Source organism: Myotis nattereri (genome assembly GCF_964212035.1).
Source record: "Myotis nattereri genome assembly, chromosome: 6".
In the NCBI taxonomy this organism is placed as follows: Eukaryota; Metazoa; Chordata; class Mammalia; order Chiroptera; family Vespertilionidae; genus Myotis; species Myotis nattereri.
The window spans coordinates 82,035,989-82,059,489 of record NC_138081.1 but is presented as its reverse complement, the minus strand read 5'-3'; the positions used below and the strand labels follow the sequence as shown (position 1 = coordinate 82,059,489).

At 38.1% G+C, this 23,501-nt stretch overlaps 1 protein-coding gene across 2 annotated transcripts in view; it reads right to left on the bottom strand.

Annotated features, from left to right (window-relative positions):
- The window catches only part of THEMIS (thymocyte selection associated), a gene marked incomplete at its 5' end in the record, with an annotated part of 134,145 nt that overhangs the window by 91,157 nt on the left and 19,487 nt on the right, over positions 1–23,501 (bottom strand). For both annotated transcript variants that reach the window (XM_081094241.1, XM_081094242.1), the window contains one exon: positions 13,350–13,505. In XM_081094241.1, the coding sequence (XP_080950367.1) occupies positions 13,350–13,505 (156 nt within the window). The remainder of the gene's footprint in view (positions 1–13,349; positions 13,506–23,501) is intronic.

Genomic DNA, 23,501 nt, shown 5'->3' with positions numbered 1-23,501 from the left:
TGATTATGTAAAGCCCCATATGTTTCCCTCTCTACACAGGGGAGGTAAATATTGAAAAAATTATTCTGGTGTGAAGGGTGAGAACAGCAGCAATTCTTCTATAACTGTCACATATGCTGCAGTGTTTCCTTTAATGTTGTGCTTTGTCTGACAGAGTTGCTGGTTTTTACTATGCATTGTTCAAAAAAACCTGTTACCCATGGTTATACAAAACAATTAAAAGTCAGTTTACATAAAATTAGAATTAGGAAGAGATACAATTTTTCAACGTAGCCGTATTTAAATGAATATCAGAGCCTAGGATTTAAATAGATTTTGATTTGCATGATGACGAAAACTCAACTTTTTCCCCCCTAAATTCACCAGCAAATAAAAAGGGACATTTTCTTCCTAAAGATATACCCTTTTGATTCCATATTCGTAGGCAGGCAACAACAACAACAACAAAAATAACTAACTTGAATAACATGAATTTGAAAATCCCACCTATATAGTGGGCAGCTCTTTAACTGGCTGGGCCTCCCCCCTGCTGGCTGGATTTGGTCTGGAAAGCAGGTTGCTGCTCTCCATAGAGCCATGACCTGGTCAGCAAGTGCTCCTGAGCCGTTTTGAGATGATGAGTCTGCTTAGTGCATTGGGAGATGTGGCACAGCAGCACCTGTGCAACTGCCTCAGCTGACTCAGGGACTGGCCAGACAGTAGGCTGCAGGAGAGACCAGAGAACTTGCTATTGCCGATTATTTTAGGTACTGAGGATAAATGAATGGGAATTTTATATGGTTTGTATCTGATCAAAAGGAGTTTAAATATCAACTGTCTAGTAGCCTCGATATGACACTTCTGGACTTTCCAAGAATTTGCAAAAAGAAACAGAATATGATAGAAAAAGATGAAAACGTACCACACCACCAAAAACTAATAAGCCAATGCTCCCCAAAGCCAGAATTTACTTTTATAATCAGGAAGACGGAGCTGAAATGAGAACATTAGAAGCCTAGCAATCCTGGGTCCCATGAAACAAAGGGGTGCCTCCAAATTTTCCATAGTATAATATGAAGAACAGAAATAAAATGAATTAAAGTTACTGAATACTTTTTATAGGCCAAAGTTTGTACTAGGCACTTAATGATCACCTCATTTCACTTATTTAATTCTTGGAAGAATTTTATAAGATAAAAAGTATTTCAGTTTTCCCAACTTTACAGATAGGGAAATTAATAAACTGATGCACTAAAATAGATCAAGGAGGTCACCCAAGTCTTTCTAAATTTTGGTATACTTTTTTTTTTTCAGGCTTGACATATACATACATTTATATCGATACAAATGTTCTAACAACATTAAAAGTATACCAAATGCATTTATTTCAAATCCTGTTTTACTTAATATTGACCTATCATTAAACCTCATGTTTTAAAATATTTTTCACAAATTTGATTTTTGATGGCTACCTATTATGTTGTAAGGCATATATCATAAATTATCATTTTCCTTATTATTTGGCACTTACAATGACTTCTATTTTGCTAGTATAAGTAATACTAAGATGGTTGTTTCTTTAGAGTTTATTGTAATAAGTGGAACCACTGAGTTAAAGGCCTTTTCTCAGCTGACTGCTGGTTCCAGGAAGACAGAGATCAAAATATAATCCCTGCCATCAATTGTTCTCTCTGCACAGGCACAAAAGAAGTATTTGCCAAATGACTGGCAGATGGCTTTTGAAATACATCAAATTTATTTTTAGAAAGGTTGTAAAATTCTATATTCCCTTTGGTTAGGTTTGAGAGTGACCCCTTAGCAATACCTTTCTCAATTTTTTTATTAGAGTTGTAAAAGCTTAGCTAGTAAATGCCTGGGAACGCTGTCATTATTGTTTTAATTTATATTGAGTCCAAACTAATTTCTGTGTGGTTACAAGCCCTCTGAATTTTTTCTTTTATTCATTTCTCAGTTAGTGTTGCCCTAGACCAGTGGTCGGCAAACTCATTAGTCAACAGAGCCAAATATCAACAGGACGACGATTGAAATTTCTTTTGGGAGCCAAATTTTTTAAACTTAAACTCTACAGGTAGGTACATTGTTATTAACTTAATTAGGGTACTCCTAAGGCTTAGGAAGAGCCACACTCAAGGGGCCAAAGAGCCGCATGTGGCTCGCGAGCCGCAGTTTGCCAACTATGGCCCTAGACCAGCCGTGGGCAAACTACGGCCCGCGGGCCGGATCCCACCCGTTTGAAATGAATAAAACAAACAAACAAAAAGACCGTACCCTTTTATGTAATGATGTTTACTTTGAATTTATATTAGTTCACACAAACACTCCATCCATGCTTTTGTTCCGGCCCTCCGGTCCAGTTTAAGAACCCATGGTGGCCCTCGAGTGAAAAAGTTTGCCCACCCCTGGCCTAGACCATTTGATTGTTTTGTTTTACATTTTAGTGATTTCTAGTATTTTAAAAATTGTGTCATTTTGCTGTTGAACCTTTCTTCCTGTTTTTATTTTTCAGATGTATATAAATTTCCATTTTATATAATTGAATATATTGATTCTATATGGTTTAAAATGTAACTTCTTAATCTGCTTCAAATTTCCTTTGTGATTCCTGGTATAATTTTGATAATCCAATTTCATCTATTGCTTTCCCAAATGATTAACTACAGTACATTAATTTACTAAATAATCTTTCCTTTAACCCCAGATATGTAGTACAGGCTTCATCAAGTAGAAAATAATAATTGACACTAAGAACTGGTTCAGAGCTATAAACAAAGGCTTAAGTTCAGGGACATTACCATCAAATTCAAAGCATTGCTCTAATGCAGGGGTGGGCAAACTTTTTGACTCCAGGGCCACAATGGGTTCTTAAACTGGACCGGAGGGCCGGAACAAAAGCATGGATGGAGTGTTTGTGTGAACTAATATAAATTCAAAGTAAACATCATTACATAAAAGGGTACGGTCTTTTTTTTTTTTTAGTTTTATTCATTTCAAATGGGCTGGATCCTGCCCGTGGGCCATAGTTTGCCCACGGCTGCTCTAATGCTTCTTTAACAACTAGTAACACTATTACTAATTTATTGACTCAGCTTTTGATTTTCGGTAACATTTAGTATAATTTATTCTAACTTTGTAATAGGTTTTAACATTGGCAGGAAAAGTACTTATTGTTCTGTTTTTTAAGTATTTGTTTGAATATTTTCACTTGTTTATTCTCCTGCATGAATTTTAGACTTACTTTCTCAAGAGCCAACACAATAATAATTATGATTATAATATGTGAATTAGGGTTATCATTATGTTGGTCTTATAAATTAATTTATGTGTAATTGATATATACAATATTCAGTTTTTTTGATTCAAGCACTTAATAAACTGATGCACTAAAATACATCAATATGTTTTTATTTATTTTTTAATCCTCACCTGAGGATATGTTTTTATTGACTTTAGAGAGAAAGAGGAAGGAAGGAAGGAAGGAAGGAAGGAAGGAAGGAAGGAAGGAAGGAAGAAAGGAAGGGAGAGAGAGGGAGAGAGAGAGAGAGAGAGAGAGAGAGAGAGAGAGAGAGAGAGAGAGAAACATCAATGTAAGAGAGAGAAACATTGATAGGTTTTCTCCCATATGAGTCTGGACTAGGGATCAAACCCCCAACCTAGGTATGTGCCCTGACCAGGAATCAAACCTGCAACCTTTTTGGTACACAGGAGGATGCTCTAACCAACTGAGCTATCTGGCCAGGGCTGTTTTGGCTTATCTATGTACTAGTAGCTCTGCGCATGACTCCGTGAGCTAGTAGCTTGCTGCCGCTTGCCTCAGCTGGCCATCCCACCCACTGCTGCTGGCAGCTCTCCACTGCTGGTAGCTCGCTGCCCTGCCCTCCTGTAGCTCTCCACCACTTGTAGATCGGTCGTGATGTTATGGCATCCTGGATAATTTGCATATTCCTCTATTATTATCTACACTAATAAAAGAGAAAAATGGTAATTGGCGTACGGCGATACCGTTTTCATTGGCTAATCAGGGCTATATGCAAATTAACTGCCAACTAAGATTGGCAGTTAACTGCCAACAAGATGGCGGCTAATTTGCATATGTAGGCACAATGCAGGGAGGCGAAAGGGAAAGCAGGAAGAAGCCCCTGCCACTGACAGTGATCTGAAACCCAGCGGGGAGCTAAGAGCTGGGGGGCAGGGCAAAGGCGGCCCTGGGGCCGCCTTTGCCCTGCCCCCCAGCCATGATCGGAGAATCAGGCGCCTTTGCCGCCCTGGCCGTGATAGCAGGAAGTAGGGGTGGAGCCAGCGATGGGAGCTGGGCACGGTCAAAGCTGGCAGTCCCAGGAGCTAGGGGTCCCTTGCCTGGGCCTAAAGCGAAGCCCACAATCGCGGCGCCCCCCGCTGCCACTGCAGGTCCCCGCTGCCTGGGCCGGACGCCTAGGCCAGAGGCGTTAGGCCTGGGCAGGGGCGGAGCCTGCAACCGCGGGGAGCTGGGGATCCCCTGCCCAGGCCTGACACCTCTGCCGGAGGCCTCAGGCCTGGTCAAGGGGCCGATCCGGTGATTGGTGATCGGAGGGTGATGAGGGTCAACTCCTCTGGCTGAGGCATCAGGCCTGGGTGGGGGGCGGAGCCGGGGGATGGGGGGATATGATGGTCCCCTTGCCCAGGCCTGAAGCCTGGGTCAGAGGCGTCAGGCTTGGGCGGGGGGTGGAGCAAGCGATCAGAGGGAGATGGGGGTCCCCTGCCCAGGCATGATTCCTGGGCCAGAGGCCTCAGGCCTGGGCGGGGGCCAGAGCCAGTGATCGGGGGGAGATGGGAGTCCCCTGTCCAAGCCTGACACCTCTAGCGGAGGCGTCAGGCCTGGGCAAGGGGCCGATCAGGCGATCGGAGGGTGACGGGGGTCAACGCCTGAGGGCTCCCAGTATGTGAGAGGGGGCAGGCTGGGCTGAGGGACACTCCCCCCCGCCCCAACACCCAGTGCACAAATTTCGTGCACCGGGCCCCTAGTATTAGATATAAAAAGCCAGTGACCGGAATGCCATAACGACCAGAACTACTGGTCACTATGATGCCCACTGTGGCCAGTGAACCAGCCTGATCAGGGGCTAGGGCTGGCCAGCCAACCTCTCGTGGCCCCTCCCCCCAGCCAGCCCACCCGATTGGCCTCTTCCACCCTGTTCGAGGGCAGGGCAGCCGGCCAATCACCTGCGGCCCCTTCCCCTAGCCAGCCCAGCCCTGATTGGGCCTGATGGGGGCAGGCCAGCTGGTCAACCTCCCGCCAACTCCTCTTCTGGACAGGCCCGGGCCCAATCTGCCCTGATTGGGGCCAGGCCGGCCCGACCCCACCCGTGCACAAATTCATGTATTGGGCCTCTAGTTTTTAATAATAAGCTTTTATAATATTTTTAAGTAAATAAGAAAAGGAGTTAAAGTTTTATAATATTTCTTATACTATATATAAAGATATTAAGCATAGTTGTTTTGTGCTTTTCCATTGCTATTTTAAAATGTCTTACTCATATAGTCTAAATGGAAAGCATGACTATATATATTTTTATATATAAATATATGTTTATGTTCATATTTTATGTATATACTCTCTATGTATTTACTTATATGTTTTTCATATATTTTTATCCTGTCCTCTTACAAAACTAACTTATTAATTCTAACAAATTTAAAATTTTGTTTCATTTGCTTCCATTGGTTTTACTGGATGATCTTACTTCAAATAATGATTATCACCTCATTTCTAAAAGTCTTCAAATTTATTTGTTACTGGCCATATTTATTGACTCAAAATTATGGAGTGCTGTTAGAAAAGAGTGAAAATAAAGATCCATACAAGAACAATGCTTTTTTTGTCTGACTCACTGGGCCTTTGCTCTTGCTGCCTATACCCGACCCCAGAGCCCTGCCCATAGTGTGACCTCCTGCCACGCTGTGTCAGACCTGCCATTTTCTACGATTCCCAAGGTTTTTAAATTCATGTTGCCTATGAAACTGAGACAAGATTCCTAAAAATAATTTGAATTTTATACTTTAAACAGCTGAATTTTATGCTATGCAAATTACATCTCAATAAAGCTAAATTTATTTTTTAAATTGGAGAGAGGAGGGATAAACAGTAAGTAATAGCTTCAAAAAAGCAGTTAGGTCAGCCCCCTCATTAGTTATTGATGGGAATGTGAATTGGCAGAGTGCTTATGGAACGTGATTTGGCAATATGCGTTAAAAGCCTTAAAATCATTTTTACTTCTGGAGTTATAATGTTACATACATGGGATTATTATAGTAATGAGATACACTAAACTTCAGTTAAAAGCTGCTCATTATAGTATAAACTGCATAAATGATCATTTCAGAACGGACAATAAATTATGATACATACATATGAGGGACTATTATATAGAAAATAAAAATAGCTTTTGAAGAATTTTTAATAATATAGGCAAATCCTCAGAAATAAGCTTGTTCCCCATTATATTATATCTATTTGTGCATGGGTGTGCCATGTACTAGAAAACAATAGAAGGAAATGTAACAAATATTAATGCTAGCTAGCTTTGGTGATGAGATTATAGGGAGCTTTAATTTACTTCTCTGCATTTGCTTCCATTTTCTAATTTTCTACAAGATTGTGTGTTATTTGTAAAGTTGAGAAAAATCAATACATCTTATAACTTTAAAAAATTGTGTTTCGTATGTCCACACTAAAACCTGCATGTGTATAGCAGCTTTATTCATAATTGCCAAAATTTAGAAGAAACCAAGACGTCCTTCAATATGTGGATAAATAAAATATGGTAATCCAGACAATGGAATATTATTCAGTGCTATAAAGAAATGAGATATCAAGTCATTGAAAAACATGTGGAACCTTCAATTCATATTAGCAAAGAAAAGATGCCAATCAGAAAGGCTACTTACTTTTTGATTCAACTATATTTTGGAAAACACAAAACTATGGAAACCATAAAAAAATCAGTGGTTACCAGGGATTGTGGGGCAAGAAGGATGACCAGGTACAGCACAGAGGATTTTTAGGACACTGAAAATACTCTGTGTGATTCTATCAGCCGTGGGCAAACTACGGCCCGCGGGCCGGATCCAGCCCATTTGAAATGAATAAAACTATTGAAATAAAAGACTGTACCCTTTTATGTAATGATGTTTACTTTGAATTTATATTAGTTCACACAAACACTCCATCCATGCTTTTGTTCCGGCCCTCCGGTCCAGTTTAAGAACCCATTGTGGCCCTTGAGTCAAAAAGTTTGCCCACCCCTGTATATATGGTAGATACATGTCATTATACATTTGTCTAAACCTATAGACCATACAACACCAAGAGTAACCAATGTAAACCATGAATCTAGGTTATGATGCATCAATGCAGGTTCATCAGGTGGAACAAAGTGTACCACTCGGTATGGGATATGATAATGGTCGAGGCTATGCATTTGTAGGGATAAAGGGTATATGGGAGACCTCTGTACTTCTCACTCAATTTTACTGTGAAACTAAAACAGCTCTTAAAAAATAAAGTCTATTAAAAAAGGATTTTGTTCCCACAGCAGAATCTCTAAATCATTAATATATAATTGTGTATAAATATAGTAATGTATTTTACCAATGTCCGTTTAAAAGAATCAAGAAGCTAAAGATCTGAGTAGACAAGTTTGTAAGGAGAGTCTGGTTCCACCATGGTGATACTGTTGAGGTATCACCATAACAAACTTTAGAGGAGTTGTGTACGTAGGAAAGGGGGCTGGTAAGAGCAAAATGTGATTAGATTTTTAGAAGATGTATATAAAATATTAATACTTTGAAAACTTATAGAATAGTTCCAGGTGTGGAAAAGCCAATTTTAAGATGATCTTTTTGACATAATTTTGGTATGAGGTTAAAATGTACGTAGGTGAGTGAAAAAAACACTTTAACCTAGACCTGCAAAGTCTATTCGTCGCCCTGATATTATTCATTGTAGTTATCCAAAGAACAAGGACTTAGAGAAACAAGCTGATCATGTACCAAAGAGCAGAAGAAAAAATAGGCCAAAAAATGGAAATGAAAATTAGCGTAAAAGCCTGAACTTTTTGTGCACTTAGATTGCTTCACAGTTTTTGGAATAGTATATCCAGAATATCCCTTTTCGTCTAGGAAAATATATTGTATAATAGACATAGCTGAATTTATTTTGCTTAAGTGAGCACAGTGGGAAGAAATACCTTACGAGAAGTTGACCCAGAAAATTTGGAAGAATAGCCCATTATTCCTTAAATAGCAAATTAGCCAAAAGGCAGGGAGCCTATTTAGGGTCTCTTTGAATCATGTCTTTATGACATCCAGATGGAAAAAATAGAAGCAAATTCTGCCTTTTATCTTGCTTCTTTTAACAAAAGTCATTCAGAACACAGGAGCTGAAAAGGTTATGCACTATAAAGCTACTAAATATATTTTAAATATAGTTTTGCAAAACAACTTTGCTAACAGGTAATTTCTAAAAGGAATTTATAAGCTGATATTTTAGTCAGCTTCTAAAAAATTAGATGCAATCATAAAATGGCTAATACTAAAAAATTTAGTCATTTCAGTGGTAGATAAAACATACAAAGAATGACCATTGAATGCAATATTATGTTTTCTATCAATTAAGTATATAGCTTCCTAATTAAAACAACAGGGAGATTTATCTTGAAAAATGTTTATGTATTAGGCATTTTGATACCCAGGCACAAAGAAGCAGGTTTCATTAATTCTAGTCAAACAATTTCTTGAAAAAATAATTCTATTAATCTAATTTTGTGTATCTAAACATATCCTAAACATAGAAAAGGCACAGTAAAAATACAGTTTAAAGACAAAAATAAATGGCACACCTGTAAAGGGCATTTACCATGAATGGAGCTCACAGGATTGAAAGTTGCTCGGGGCGGACTCAGTGAGTGATGAGTGAATGTGAAGGCCTAGGATATTACTGTACATACTGTAGACTTTATAAACACTGTACACTTAGGCTATGTTAAATTTATTAAAACATTTTTCTTCGATAATAAACAGCCTTACCTTACTGTAACTTTTTTGTTATTTTATAATCCTTTTAATTTTTTAACTCTTAGACTCTTGTATAGTAACACTTAGCTTAAAACACAACACACTGCATAGCTGACAAAAATATTTTTCTTTATAGCCTTAGTCTATAAGCTTTTCTATTTAATTTTTTATTTACTTTTTAAACTTTTTTGTTAAAAACTAAGGGACAAACACACACGCTAGCCTTGGCCTATACAGGGTCAAGATCATCAATATCCTTGTCTTCCTCACCCACATCGTGTCCCACGGGAAGGTCTTCAGGGGCAATACCATGCCTGCAGCTGTCATCTCCTATCACAGTGCTTTCTCTGGAACACTTCGAACAGTGTCTGGCGCATTATCAAGATTCTCATTTGAGCCCTAACCAGTTTGTCTCAGTGGATAGAGCGTTGGCCTGCGGACTCAAGGGTCCCAGGTTCGATTCCGGTCAAGGGCATGTACCTTGGTTGCAGGCACATCCCCAGTAGAGTGTGCAGGAGGCAGCTGATCAATGTTTCTCTCTCATCGATGTTTCTAACTCTCTATCCCTCTCCCGCTCTGTAAAAAAATCAATAAAATATTTATTTTTTAAAAGATTCTCAATTGAGTGTATCACAAGGGAAAAGTAGAGTGTAGGATAGTAAAGAATGGTTCATCTCTAAAGCTCTATCATATTTCTTTTTTCTAAATTTGTTGTTGTTGTTAATCCTCACTTGAGGATATTTTTCCACTGATTTTTTTAGAGAGGATGAAAGGGAGGGGGAGAGACACACAGAGAGAAACATTGATGTGAGAGAGACACATGGATTGAGTGCCTCCTGCACCCATTCTGACCAGGGCATCTAGACACAGACCTTACACACTTCACGAAAGTTAACTCAAAATGGATTAAAGGGTCACTCCATTAAGAACAAATAACTATTACAAAACACATATCGATCTTATATCAAAGCCTCCAAATACATGAAACCAGAGCTGCAGTTTTGAAAAAAGATATTAATAATTCAATTATAATAGTTTGAAACTTCAAAACTCCACTTTCTATAATGGGTAGATCTTGATAGAGATTTTACCAAAAAAAAAGTCAGAAGCCTTGACAATACTATAAACCAACAGACACCTGTAGAATACTCCACCCAGCAATAGCAGAATCCACATTCTTCTTAAGTGCACATGGGATATTCTTTAGGCTAGTTCATATGTTAGGCCATAAAACAAATCTCAATAAATTTACAAGAACTGAAATTAAATAAAGTGTGTCTTCTGACCACAATAGAATGAAATTAACAATCAGTAAAAAATAAATTTATGGAAAATTCCCAATTAAAAAAGGGTATTTAAAAATACATTGAACTTTTTGAGTTTATAATCTAACTGGAAGTTGAAATTGAAACTTTTGAGTAGAATATAAATAACAACATTTCTCTATTGAAATTTATAAAAAATATTAGTGTCCTTGGTTTTTACCTAGTGCTGATATAGATGAATTATTTCTATATCGGGGATCCTTTTCATCATTACCTAGAAGGATAATTTGTTTTGAGAGAGGTAAAAACAATTTCCTGATCATCACCAATCACTTAATCCTGATCCTTACAATAAAACTATCTTTGTACATACATTTTTAAATCATTGCTCAATTGATGTAAGATGATTATGTTTACTGAAAGCTCAATGGGCTATTCTAAGCAGCAATTCCCCAAGTTAAATTATAAGTCAAAAAGCTATGGGTTTTAACAACTATAATAAGAAATGTTCCTTCTACCAGAAGATTCTAGTAATTTTGACTTACTAAATATTGATTATATACATCTTCTAAACACTGTGGGGATTACAGCAATAATTGAGATTCAGATTCCTTCCCCAGCAACCTTATGATCTATTAAGCAGATGGTGCTTGTAAGTCAAGTACACAAATAACTTCAATTATATACAAAACGTTGTAAATGCAATGATTAAGGCATGAAAGCCTATAGTGATTTAAAAGGAGAGTTGACACATCAATTAGAGTACTTAGGAAAAGCTTCTTCTAAAGCAGTGGTTCTCAACCTTCTGGCCCTTTAAATACAGTTCCTCATGTTGTGACCCAACCATAAAATTATTTTCGTTGCTACTTCAGTACTGTAATGTTGCTACTGTTATGAACTGTAATGTAAATATCTGATATGCAGGATGGTCTTAGGCGACCCCTGTGAAAGGGTCGTTCGACCGCCAAAGGGGTCGCGACCCACAGGTGGAGAACCGCTGTTCTAAAGCAATGGTTCTCAAACTTGGCTGCTCATTATCACCACTCTGGGAGCTTTAGAAAACCTTGATGACCAGGCTTTATCCCAGACCAAATAAATCAGAGCATCTCAGGCAAGTGGCCTGAGCATCAACACTTTTTAAAGTTCCCTTGGCAATTCCAATGTGCAGCCAAGTTTGAGAATCATTGATATGAAGGATGGGCTGAGGAAGGAATAATTAGAATCATTTTGTGAGAAAGATTTCAATTGAAAGGATTGGAATACTGGAGCACTTAGAAGAATCCTCTCCTCATACAGTTAACTCATTTTTATTCAAACCTCAGCTCAAGTATAACATTCTTGAGAAAGCTTTGCCTGACTCCACTGATGATAACAATGTAAATAATTGTAATAAAAGCTAACATTTTTTATAGCCCTTGCTAAGTGATAAGCACCATTCTAAGCACTTTAAATATATTTCAATACTTAACCCTCCTAACAACACTAAAAGATAGGTAGCAGGATTATTATCAGTTTACATAAGGAGGCTACATAACTTGGCAAGGTTACACAAATAACAATGGCAGAGCTGAGATTCAAATATAATGACTCAGAAATCCATGTTTTGAAACATGACCAACTGGTGTTAAATGTTACTTATCAAGACTCTCATAAAACCTATACATACCTCCATTATACCACGAATTACATTAAATTGTAAATTTTTATTAGAGTTTTTTCTTCCACTCATCATTCATTCAATATACAATTATTGAGCACATTCTCTGTGCCAGAAAATGTGCTTGTTATAGAAAGACAAAGTCCCTTATGTAATATTTTATCTGTGAAGGAATTTTACTTTAGAGCTGAGGTCAGCAAACTATGATTCACAGGCCAAATTCTGCTGACCACCTGTTTATATAGACATTATTTTTGTTGAACCATGCTCATTGTTTGGTATTTAGAACTTCTTTTATGTTACAACATCAAAATGTAGTAGTTGTGATGGGGACCATCTGGCAGCAAAGTCTAAAATTTACTATCTGGCCCTTTTAAGAAAAGGTTTGACAATCTTGGTCTAAAGCAGTGGTTCTCAACCTTGGCTGCACATTAGAATCACCTGGGAATCTTTTTAAAATCCTGATTTCTGGGCCTCATCCTCCAGAAATTCTGTTTCTTTGTTACTAATGTTGTGGCCCCACCCCATAACAAAGAAACAGAATTTCCGAAGGATGAGGGCCAGAAGTCAGGATTTTAAAAAGATTCCCAGGTGATTCTAATGTGCAGCCAAGGTTGAGAACCACTGGTTTAGAGAATACAAGAGAGAAAATCATCAATACTTTAAAAATAAGGTGAATGCTCTGGTGCTCAATATACTAAGAGAACACAAAAGAGGGCTTTCTAGCTTAGATTAGATGGTCAGAAAAAATCTTCCAGAAGACATGATATTTGGAGTATTTTGTAAGGCTGAGTAGAATTAACTTGACAAAGAAAAGCAGCTAGACTTGCCAGTAAGATCAGCAGGGGAGTTTAGCAGTGATCCAGAGGGCTAGAATAATGGCAATGGGAATAAAGAGGGTTAATGTGTTTAATGTACAGCAGTGGGCAAAAGTAGGTTTATAGTTATTCATATGGAAATAATATAATAAATAATAATACAAGAATAAACCCTATGTTTCACATACTCACAATTATAGACCTACTCGTGCCCACCCCTGCATATTTATAGTGTTCTACATGACTTATGAAAACATATCTTTGAATCTTTATTTTAACTATGTAATATAGCCAGTTTTGCTTGTAGTTGAAAATCACTAAATATTTATTAACAGAAAATATTTAGTCCTAAGTAAAGGATGTTTATTTAAAAGGGTAAGAAAATAGTTGCCTTATATTAGTCCTTAAAATCACTGAACTATAAGAATTATGATTCTTTCACCCACTGCCCTAGAGTGAATAAAAAACACTACCACTTTTTCATTGTTTGCAATTGTATAGATGTATATATCTATTAGCAATGCAGCTTTACAAATGAGAAATGGTTGCAATATACTGTACCTGGAAAATTCATAGGCAATTCAAATGGTTGTGATTCACCACCTTCACTGTGCTCACAAATTTCAGCTATGATCTTCTTAATTTTGAGGCCAGTAATTTTAATCACCTCTCCTGTTGACAAACAGCATTCATTTCCAAACATTTCATAAACAGAACCTGAAAAAAAAGAGTAAAAGCAGCTCTTAAAAAAGAATTAAGTCTTGAAGAACAGGTAGGAGTCAAAAGCCTTATATTACGTGTTTTTATTCAGTTCCTCTCTTAGCTACCTACTAAAGAGGACTTTAATCAAGCCTGGCAAAATGTACAGCATGCACCAGGAAAAATATTAGATTTTCACTTTATTCACTGGGCAAGGTAGAAAGAATCTTATTTTTGTTATTGTAAATTGAATTTATGGTTTCCTCAGCACCTTTAGCTCATCGTTTCAAGGTCAAACTACAAACATGTCTTTCTCTATTGGGATTTATGATCTGTTTCTGCAGGGTCACAGAATTAAGCTTATCTGAGTCAACAATGATCTAAGTAAGCACTGCAAAAAAGGTTGTAATAAGATCCAAAGACAGAGTATCTGCACACCAGGGCTTTATAGCAAGAGCATCATTTCTATTTCTTAGACCTGGTTCTCTTCATCATCATGAATATAAGACTTATGCCCATTTTGTCTCTTGATTTTTGACAAGCAGACCAGACCAGATAAACTGGAAAGCTTCATTTTAGTTCTGGATTTCAGTCTCCTTCCTAACAAACTTTTTATCATAGTCTAGAGGCCCGGTGCACAAAATTCATGCACCTGGTTGGGGAGGGGGGGGTCTCTCAGCCTGGCCTGCACCCTCTCACAGCCTGGGAGCCCTTGAGGGATGTCCGACTGATGGCTTAGGACAGTGATGGCAAACCTTTTGAGCTCAGCATGTCAGAATTTTGAAAAATGCTAACTTAACTCTGGTGCCATGTCTCATATAGAAATTTTTTGATATTTGCAACCATAGTAAAACAAAGACATATTTTTGATATTTATTTTATATATTTAAATGCCATTTAACAAAGAAAAATCAACCAAAAAAATGAGTTCATAGGTTCGCCATCACTGGCTTAGGATGTCCCATGGAGCAGGCCTAAGCCATCAGTCAGACATCCTTAGAGCTGCCAAGGAAGCTAGAGAGTCTCCAGCCACCTCCGCTGTGCTCGCCAGCCATGAGCCTAGCTTCTGGCTGAGCAGCGCTCCCTCTGGGGTCAGCCCCTACATTGAGCATCTGCACCCTGGTGGTCAGTGCACATCATAGTGACTGGTCATTCCTCCATTCATCAATTGGCATATTACCCTTTTATTATATAGGACTAGTGGCACGGTGCATGAAATTCGTGCACAGGAGGGGTGTCCCTCAGCCTGGCCTGCACCCTCTCCAATCTGGGACTTTTCAGGGGATAGGGATTGGGCCTAAACCAGCAGTCAGACATCCCTCTCACTATCCGGGACTGCTGGCTCCTAACCACTCACCTGCCTGCCTGCCTGATAGCCCCTAACTCCTCTGCCTTCCAGCCCCAACTGCTCCCCTCTTCCAGCCTGATCACCTCTAACTGCCTCCCGCCAGCCTGCTCGCCCCCAACTGCCCTCCCCTGCCAGCCTGATCACTCCTAACCACCTCTGCCTCGGACTCGCCACCATGGCTTTGTCTGGAAGGATGTCCAGAAGGTCTCCTGGTCTAGTTAGCATAGATGCTAAAGCTAAGCTTTCCACTCATTTATTTTACTTTTATATATCCTAATGAAAGAAGAACATGCAGTCAAATGACCAGAAGATGAGCATCAGAAAACAGAAGAGAAAAAAAAATTATGAATAATCTATCCCTACTAAAAAGAGAACAACACAAAAACTACAACTCTGGGATATTATCGATTTACAGTTAAACAGTAAATAAACTAAAGGTTGATGTAAATAAACATTAACAAACTGTAAGGCTTAAAACATATAATTTTTTCCTTACCTCTCATATGATTTATTTCATTTTTATCACACTAAAATGTGAACAGTATAAACACAGCATTTTAGGTTTGTTTTTGTCTTCTTAATTTTTTTCTATTGAAACCCCTTCTCTAAAATCTTGCCTGCTATATAGCAGGCACCTAAAACATTTTTATAACACTAACAGTTACGATAAGAAATAAGACTGACATGCAATCTAGCTTTAAACAACTCTGCGATTGTATCAGAATCGCAATAGAAATCAGAGCAACACTCAAATTAAAATAATTTATGAAGGTTTTAATAAAGGGGCAATTTACACAGAGGCACAGTCAGTTCTAGGCAACACAAGAAAATAAAAATCCTGATCTCACTGTTCTCCCTCCATTTGATCCTCTGCCAGGTCACCTCACTGGCCAAATTCAATCAGAAGGCGGAGGACAAGGGAGGGGCTGATGCCCACACAGAAGTCACCTCCCAAGTAGAAAGTGAAAATGAAAATCCAGCACACCAAACTTACTGTTCATTATGTAGTGAGAACTATTTTTGCAAGCATGCTAGTGTATCTGATCCTCAAGTTTAGTATATATTTCCCTAACTTCTCTATTTTTATACTCCTCCCTTAACTACATGTTCATACTTTTCATTAACTCCAATTCATAGTATCAGCCATCACAAATCCTTTGTAGAACAATATGGGATATTAAAAATAATGATAAATCCACAGTGACATTTCCCTCCAATGAATTCAGAATAGTTAATTTCTATGATCCTCATTTTGCAATTTACCACATACTAACATTTTACATCTTCAGTATTATCTCATCCTGTACTTAACTTTTTATGACTTTAGGTTTTATTACTCCCAATTCAATCTTAAGCTTTATGAAAGAAAATATTGCATTATATTATTACATAACTATAACACACCAACTTTCCTTATTCATTTATTCAACTTATTTCATTAAAACCTACTACGCATCGGGCATTGTGATTGACAATGGGCATCTAAGATAAAATGCATAATCTCTCTCCCCCACAGAAGCACTGTTTTGAAGGGAACAAATAAGCAGATATTGCAACAGATTATTAGACAGATATAATTTAGGAAATTCAGGGCATTGTGGGAGGATATTGGAGATATTTAATTAAGAAATTACATGGGAAAGAGATTAGGGAAGGATTCCTGGAGGAGATAACAGCTGAGCTGTTTTAAAGAAAGCCTCACAAGATATCAGGACAGGCAGAGGAAATAGTATTTGAAAGGGCACTGAGATATGATACATTCTGGAAATTTCAAGTAGCTACTTACGTCTCAAATATAAAAAATGGGAAGTGGTAAGAAAGAAGACTAGAGAAGTAGAGAGAGTCTAGATCATGCAGCATCTTTATGAAATAATCAATAAACAAAAAGGCCAATAAAAACCTGAAGCAATCTCAAATAAAAGAATCTACATTTTCAGTTATCAGGGTCTAGGAACTAATGTCAATTTAATGAGCAGTCATGTGTATCTAGGTGCTTGCTTTCCAAAATCTAGTTTATGGCACCACATGGGAACTTAGAATCTTGGCCAGACCCCAAGCCTGCTCAATCAGAACCTGCATTTTTAACAAGACCCTCAGATGATTCATAAGCACATTAACATTTGGAAAGTATATAAACGAAATAGTCTCTGTTCTGAGATTGTTGGAGAACTAACCAGGGAAGGAAGAACATGTCCTGTAGAGGAAGCATTCAGTGCCACTAAGGTGAAGGACGTTAAAAATGGAAACAAGGAAAATATTTTAAGTAGGAAAGTGATATGGTAAGACTTTTCTTTGTCACATAAAATAGAACATAATGTGCCCTAGCTGGTTTGGCTCTGTGGATAGAATGTCAGCCTGCGGACAGGGTCCCAGGTTTGATTCTAGTCAAGGGCACATGCCCAGGTTGCGGGCTTGATCCCCAGCAGGGGGAATGCAAAAGGCAGCCGATCAATGATTCTCTTTCATCTTTGATGTTTCTATTGCCCTCCATTGCTCTCTGAAATCAATAAAAATATATTTTTAAAAATAAAATAGGACATAATGTAACCTATTTCATTTTACCTGAAGTCTTTTGTTCTTAATTTCAATGCAATGAATGTCTAATTGTGGATCTAATGTATATCAAACTGACTGATTTGGAATGTTATCCTTTTCAAAGACTCCATGGGAATTCAAAATTAAAAGATGAATTCATGTGAGATTACATAACAATTTACAGGAAATAAAAGCCAAAGAATCCTGTGAGGAGAAAATTCTGAGAGTTTTATCAACACACAACATACAAAAAACTTCTGACTTGTTAGGCCTCTTTCCAAGCATGTCTCCCCTTTAGAAAAAAAAAAAAAATCCTTTCAGTCATAAAAAAAATAGAAGCTCATGAAAATACTAATCTTTAATATTTATCTTTGATTCTTTGCAATTTCTAATTTGCCCAACTCTAGAAAGTTATGTTCATAATAGGTGACAAGAACATACCTGAAACTTAAGGGGATCTTATACTATATCACCAATATGATGTCTCTTAAAATATATTTTTTCTCAGTAAAAATATAAAATGGTTAACTTTAAAAACAGCCAACTTTCATAATCTCAGGAAAAGCACACATAACATGTATAAATGCCTGTTAAAAATTTGCTGAGATGTGTGTCTGAACTAAGTGTTTGTATATATATAGACATAGATATTAAAATTGTTTTTATTTCACTTTAAGAGGACATGCATTTTGAATATGCAAATCTATTAAATCTTTACAGATGATTCTTTCCGAGTGAGAGCATATGTATTCTGGATAATGCCAAACATCAGAGAAAGCTGGGACAAAGCAGCCTGTTTTCAGTGATCAAACATCGCCCCTGAAAGCTGCCATGAAAGAGCCGTGTGCTTTTGAAATCACCTACTCTAATGCTACTTCGCTCAACAGAAATGACACATTAATATCCTTTTATGAGCTCATCCCTTATTTGACAATTCATATAAGCAATACTGTAATCACATAAGAAGAGCCAAAACAATTGGTTCAATAGATTTTCTTCTATTTTCTCTACAAAGTTAAAACTGTATGGCAGTCAGGACAGAGGAAACACATTATTTAGAGGTTTGGTTTTTTTTTTTTTTTACTCAAGATGCACCCATTTCCTAAACTCTCCACCTCTTCTTCAGCCATACCAGGCCACTTGTCTCTGTATTTCCTCATCAGATTGTAATTGAATATCAATTGATCCAGAAGGTTCAGCTTATCATCAATCCTAAAGATTCTGCGCATATTCCTCGTCAAAGCCTTCCTTGAGCCCCACACCTGAGTGAGAATTAATTCCCTCTTCCATGCTTTAATAGAACTTTGCATGTATCTCCATTATAGATCCTATGTGATTATGATCACAGCCTGCTGGTAGGGCATTACTTTCTAACCACTGATAGTATGTATATTTTAGATTTTATTATGAGTTCCTAGAGAAGCAAAATCTCTTAGCTATATTTATACTTGACCTCACTCACACTGTTAGTAACCCAGTTTTTGTTACTTAGTAGATTCTTAGTGAATGTTGAATTATATCTTAGCTTTACTATAAAATAACAGTAAATTGTTTTGAATATAGTAGTATAGTAGTCTTTCTACATCAGCAGTTTAAAGCACAGTCAATCCAAAGCTTTGGCATAGGTTATATCTTCATTTGGTATATTTAGTATCAAATGTACAAGCATATGTGCGAGTAGCTGGCCATGAATTATCTAGACAAGGAACATTAGGGTAGGTAATTCTACAATATGAATATCTACTTAAGTTTGCCACTTTGCAACTATGGTGACCATTTTTATACCGCTGGACTTGAGGGTGAAATGAAATAATCTGAAATAGTTTGGAGGACTTAAGAAATTACACCTGTAAAGTTTGCTGGCTATTGTATTATATTGTTTATAGACCACATCATATTGGTGTTGCTAACAGAGTTGTATTTTTACTCCTCATAAATAGGTATGATTATTCTTTAGAAGGCAGGGGAAAATAGCAAACATGAAACAATAAGCTTTCAGCTTTATTAGAGGTAGATTCAACTTAGATATTGGATATAACTTAGAGAGGTATATCTGAACATTAGTAGGAAATAATCTTTCAAGGTCATAGAGACTAGCTTACTCCACATCCAAAAAATCAATATAAAGATGGCAAAACAGTGACATTAGATAGGAAGAAAAATGTCCACACTGAGAAGAACTAAGATAGAAACTCTCTTACCTCTAAGAATACAGAGTTCTTCTTATAAGTTGGGGATTTAAGTGGTATCTGGAAAGTCGAGCTTAAAGACAAAAATGTGCTAGAGACTTCAGTGAATGTTGGTAAGTCTTGAAAAGTCTGAGTATGGGGAAGCTGTGAAAGCCACAACGAGTTGAAAAGTCCGAGTCCGAGAGTGAATAAAGCAGATTGAAATAGTAGGGAGACCAGAAACTAGAAAATTCCTGATTTCACAAACACCCTGAAGCACATGCCATTTAAATGTCTTAATGGTCAACGAAGAAAGATTCAGTTTTACATACCAGCTAAAAACTTGATGTTTGCTTAATGGCAGAACCAATTTAATAGAGTAAACAAAACTGTGTTAAGAGGGTTTGCAAGTTGGTATTATGATAGAAGTCAACATTGTGGCTTTGTGTTAATAATTATCAGAACAAGGGATGTGGGATATGTGAGTATGAAATGAATATCCCTCCTACACAGCTACGAAACATCTCCTTATGATGGTGGAACAAATCAGTGGTTCTGCATCTCCTGACACTATTAATTAACCACATTTCACTAAAACTTTAACCGTTAAAATGCCATCATAAATAATAATTTCTTATATGAACAATGTTGCATTGGAAGTTTGGTTTATTGTTTTAGGAAGGACTTGGTTCTTATATGCTTTATATAATTTTATACACTTTAATATACTTGCCTATGTTTTATATCCTTACTGTTAAATAAAGCTACTATAGGCCACTATTGCCATTTAAAATAGTAAACCTGGTAAGACAGGAAAATACAAAAATCTTAGAAGAATCCACAGGCAGCAAAATATCATACATATGTTGTAGCAATATCTTTACTGATACAGCAGAAGGAACCATCAACAAAACAACAAAAAAGCCCACTGTATGGGAGAACATATTTGCCAATGTTATATCTGATAAGGTTCTAATCTCCAAAATATATAGGGAACTCATACATCTTAACAAAAGAAAGATAAACAATCCAATCAAAAAATGGGCAAAGGACCTAAAGGGACACTTTTCAAAAGTGGACATACAGAAGGCCAAGGGACATATGAAAACATGCTCAAAGTCACTAATCACCTGAGAGATGCAAATCAAAACAACAATGAGGTACCATCTCACACCTGTCAGAATGGCTATCATCAACAAATCAACAAATGACAAGTGCTGGCAAGGATGCGGAGAAAAAGGAACCCTCATGCATTTCAGGTGGGAATGCAGACTGGTGCAGCCACTGTGGAAAATAGTATGGAGTTTCCTCAAAAAATTAAAAATGGAACTCTCATTTGACCCAGTGATGCCACTTCTAGGAATATATCCCAAGAAAACAGAAACACCAATCAGAAAGAATATATGCACCCCTATGTTCATAGCAGCACAATTTACAATAGCTAAGATTTGGAAACAGCCTAAGGCCCATCAGCAGATAAGTGGATTAAATAACAGTGTTACATCTACACAATGGAATACTAGCTGCTATAAAAAAGAAAGAACTCTTACCATTCACAACAGCATGGATGGACATGGAGAACATGATGCTAAGCCAAATAAGCCAGTTGGAGGAAGATAAATATCACATGATTTCACTCATTTGTGGAATATAATGAACAACATAAACTGATGAACAAAAATAGATCCAGAGATAGAGAAGCATTGAACAGATCGCCAAACCTCAGAGGGAAGGTGGGGTGGGGTGAGGCGGGGGAGATAAGAGATCAACCAAAAGACTTGTATGTTTGCATATAAGCATAACCAATGGACACAGACACTAGAGGAGGTTAGAGCATGTGCTGGGGGGTGGGGGTGGGGGTGGGGGGGAGAGTGGCCGGGAGAGGTCAATGGGGGAAAAAGGAGACATATGTAATACTTTAAACAATAAAGAATTAAAAAAAAGTAAACCTGTTCTCTACATCTATTTAATGACTGAATATACTGGTTGAATTGATTATACATGGGCTCCCATGTACTATAATGTGTTTATCCAATGCATAAAAAGTAAAGCATCACCATATTATAAATTTTCTCTAAGTTCATTAGTACTGAACACTTCATTAACTATTCTGCTTATGAAATATAGTTTAAAAATTGAGAGTAAAGATTTAGAAACTCATAGGAATTTTGAAGTTATTTTATGCCCACTGAATTAAATAATAAAAATGTTTGTGTGTTCTATGTCTTTATTTTTAAATTTTTATTTTTATAAAATTTTATTTTAAGTTTTTTAAAAATATATTTTTATTGATTTCAGAGAGGAAGGGAGAGGGAGAGAGCAACAGAAACATCAATGATGAGAGAATATCATTGATTGGCCTCCCGCATGCCCCCTACTCCCCAGTAGGGCATGTGCCCTTGACTGGAATTGAACCCAGGACCCTTCAGTCTGCAGGCTGAGGCTCTATCCACTGAGCAAAACCAGCTAGGGCTATAAAATTTTATTTTCATTTATTTTAATAAAGTACTAGTCGTGATAGATTGGGAAAAGAAAATAAATTGGACCTTCACCAAGATAGCTTGAGAAGGGCCTCCCTATAAAGCATTCATTACAAATGAATGACCTCAGTCAGTGCAGGGAAATGGGACCTAGTCTGAGGGAGTTAGAGATTAGAGTAACATTTGAACACACTGAAAAAAAAAGTTCTAATTTAATATACAAAGTCTTAATCAATATTATTAAATCATCTACCTCAGTGTCACCAGCACCTTGGGTGCCCTGGCTAAAAGACAGGAATTTTAATCAACTTGACAGTAATAGATCTAATTGCAAATTATTACATTAGCATTCTGATTTGTACATTATGTTCTTCTAAGTTGTATGAGGCAGTGCTTGAGCCTAATTGACCACAGATGCTTTGAAATGGTAGACTTACCTACACAAGCTGAAGTTCAAACCACAAACAGGTAGAATCCCTAGGAAATGAATTCAATGTGTTCTATCTAACTGGTGTGTCAGTTATTCTCCATGACAGAGAGTATATTCTACCATTTTCCCCTCCCATCACTAATCATCCACGGACATTTCCAGCTGAATCCAGATGAGACCTAATAATCCTCTTCAACATAAAGTTTCAGGTGACTATCCATTGGTTGAAGCAGGCATGCAGGGTATAAATTATTTCCAGTCCAGTCCTACACTATGACTTATCTTGCATTTTTTAAGTCCCTTTGATTGATATTTATTTTTACACTAGAGGCCCCGTGCACAAAAATTTGTGCACTCAGGGGGGAGAGGGGGGTCCCTCAGCCCGGCCTGTGCCCTCTCACAGTCTGGGACCCCTCGGGAGATAACGACCTGCTGGCTTAGGCCTGCTCCCGGGTAGCAGAGGGCAGGCCCAATCCCTAGGTGAAGCCCCTGGTCAGGCTCAGAGCAGGACTGATTGGGGAGTTGGGGCGCCGCCCCCTGTCATGCACAGAGCAGGGCGGATTGGGATGTTGTGATGCCACCCTCAGTCACGCTCAGGGTAGGGCTGATTGGGGGGTTAGGGCACCGCCCTCTGTCACACTCAAGGCAGGGTTGATGGGGAGGTTGCAGCGCCACTCCCTGTCACGCACAGAGCAGGGCAATCAGGGGGTTGGGCCACTACCCCCTGTCACTCACAGAGCAGGGCCCATCAGGGGGGTTGGGGCTCCATACCCTGTCACGCACAGAGCAGGGTCGATCAGGGGGTTGAGGAGCTCCCCACTGTCACTCACAGAGTAGAGCCAATAGGGGAGCTGGGGCACCGCCCTCTATCACCCACAGAGCAGGGCCAATCAGGGGGTTGGAGAGCTCCCTCCTATCAGGCACAGAGCAGGGCTGATCAGGGGGTTGGGGTGCCTTCCCGTCACGAACAGAGCAGGGCGGATAGGGAGGTTGTGGCCCCGCCCCCTGTCACACACAGAGCCGCAGGGCGATCAGGGGGTTTGGGCGCTGCCC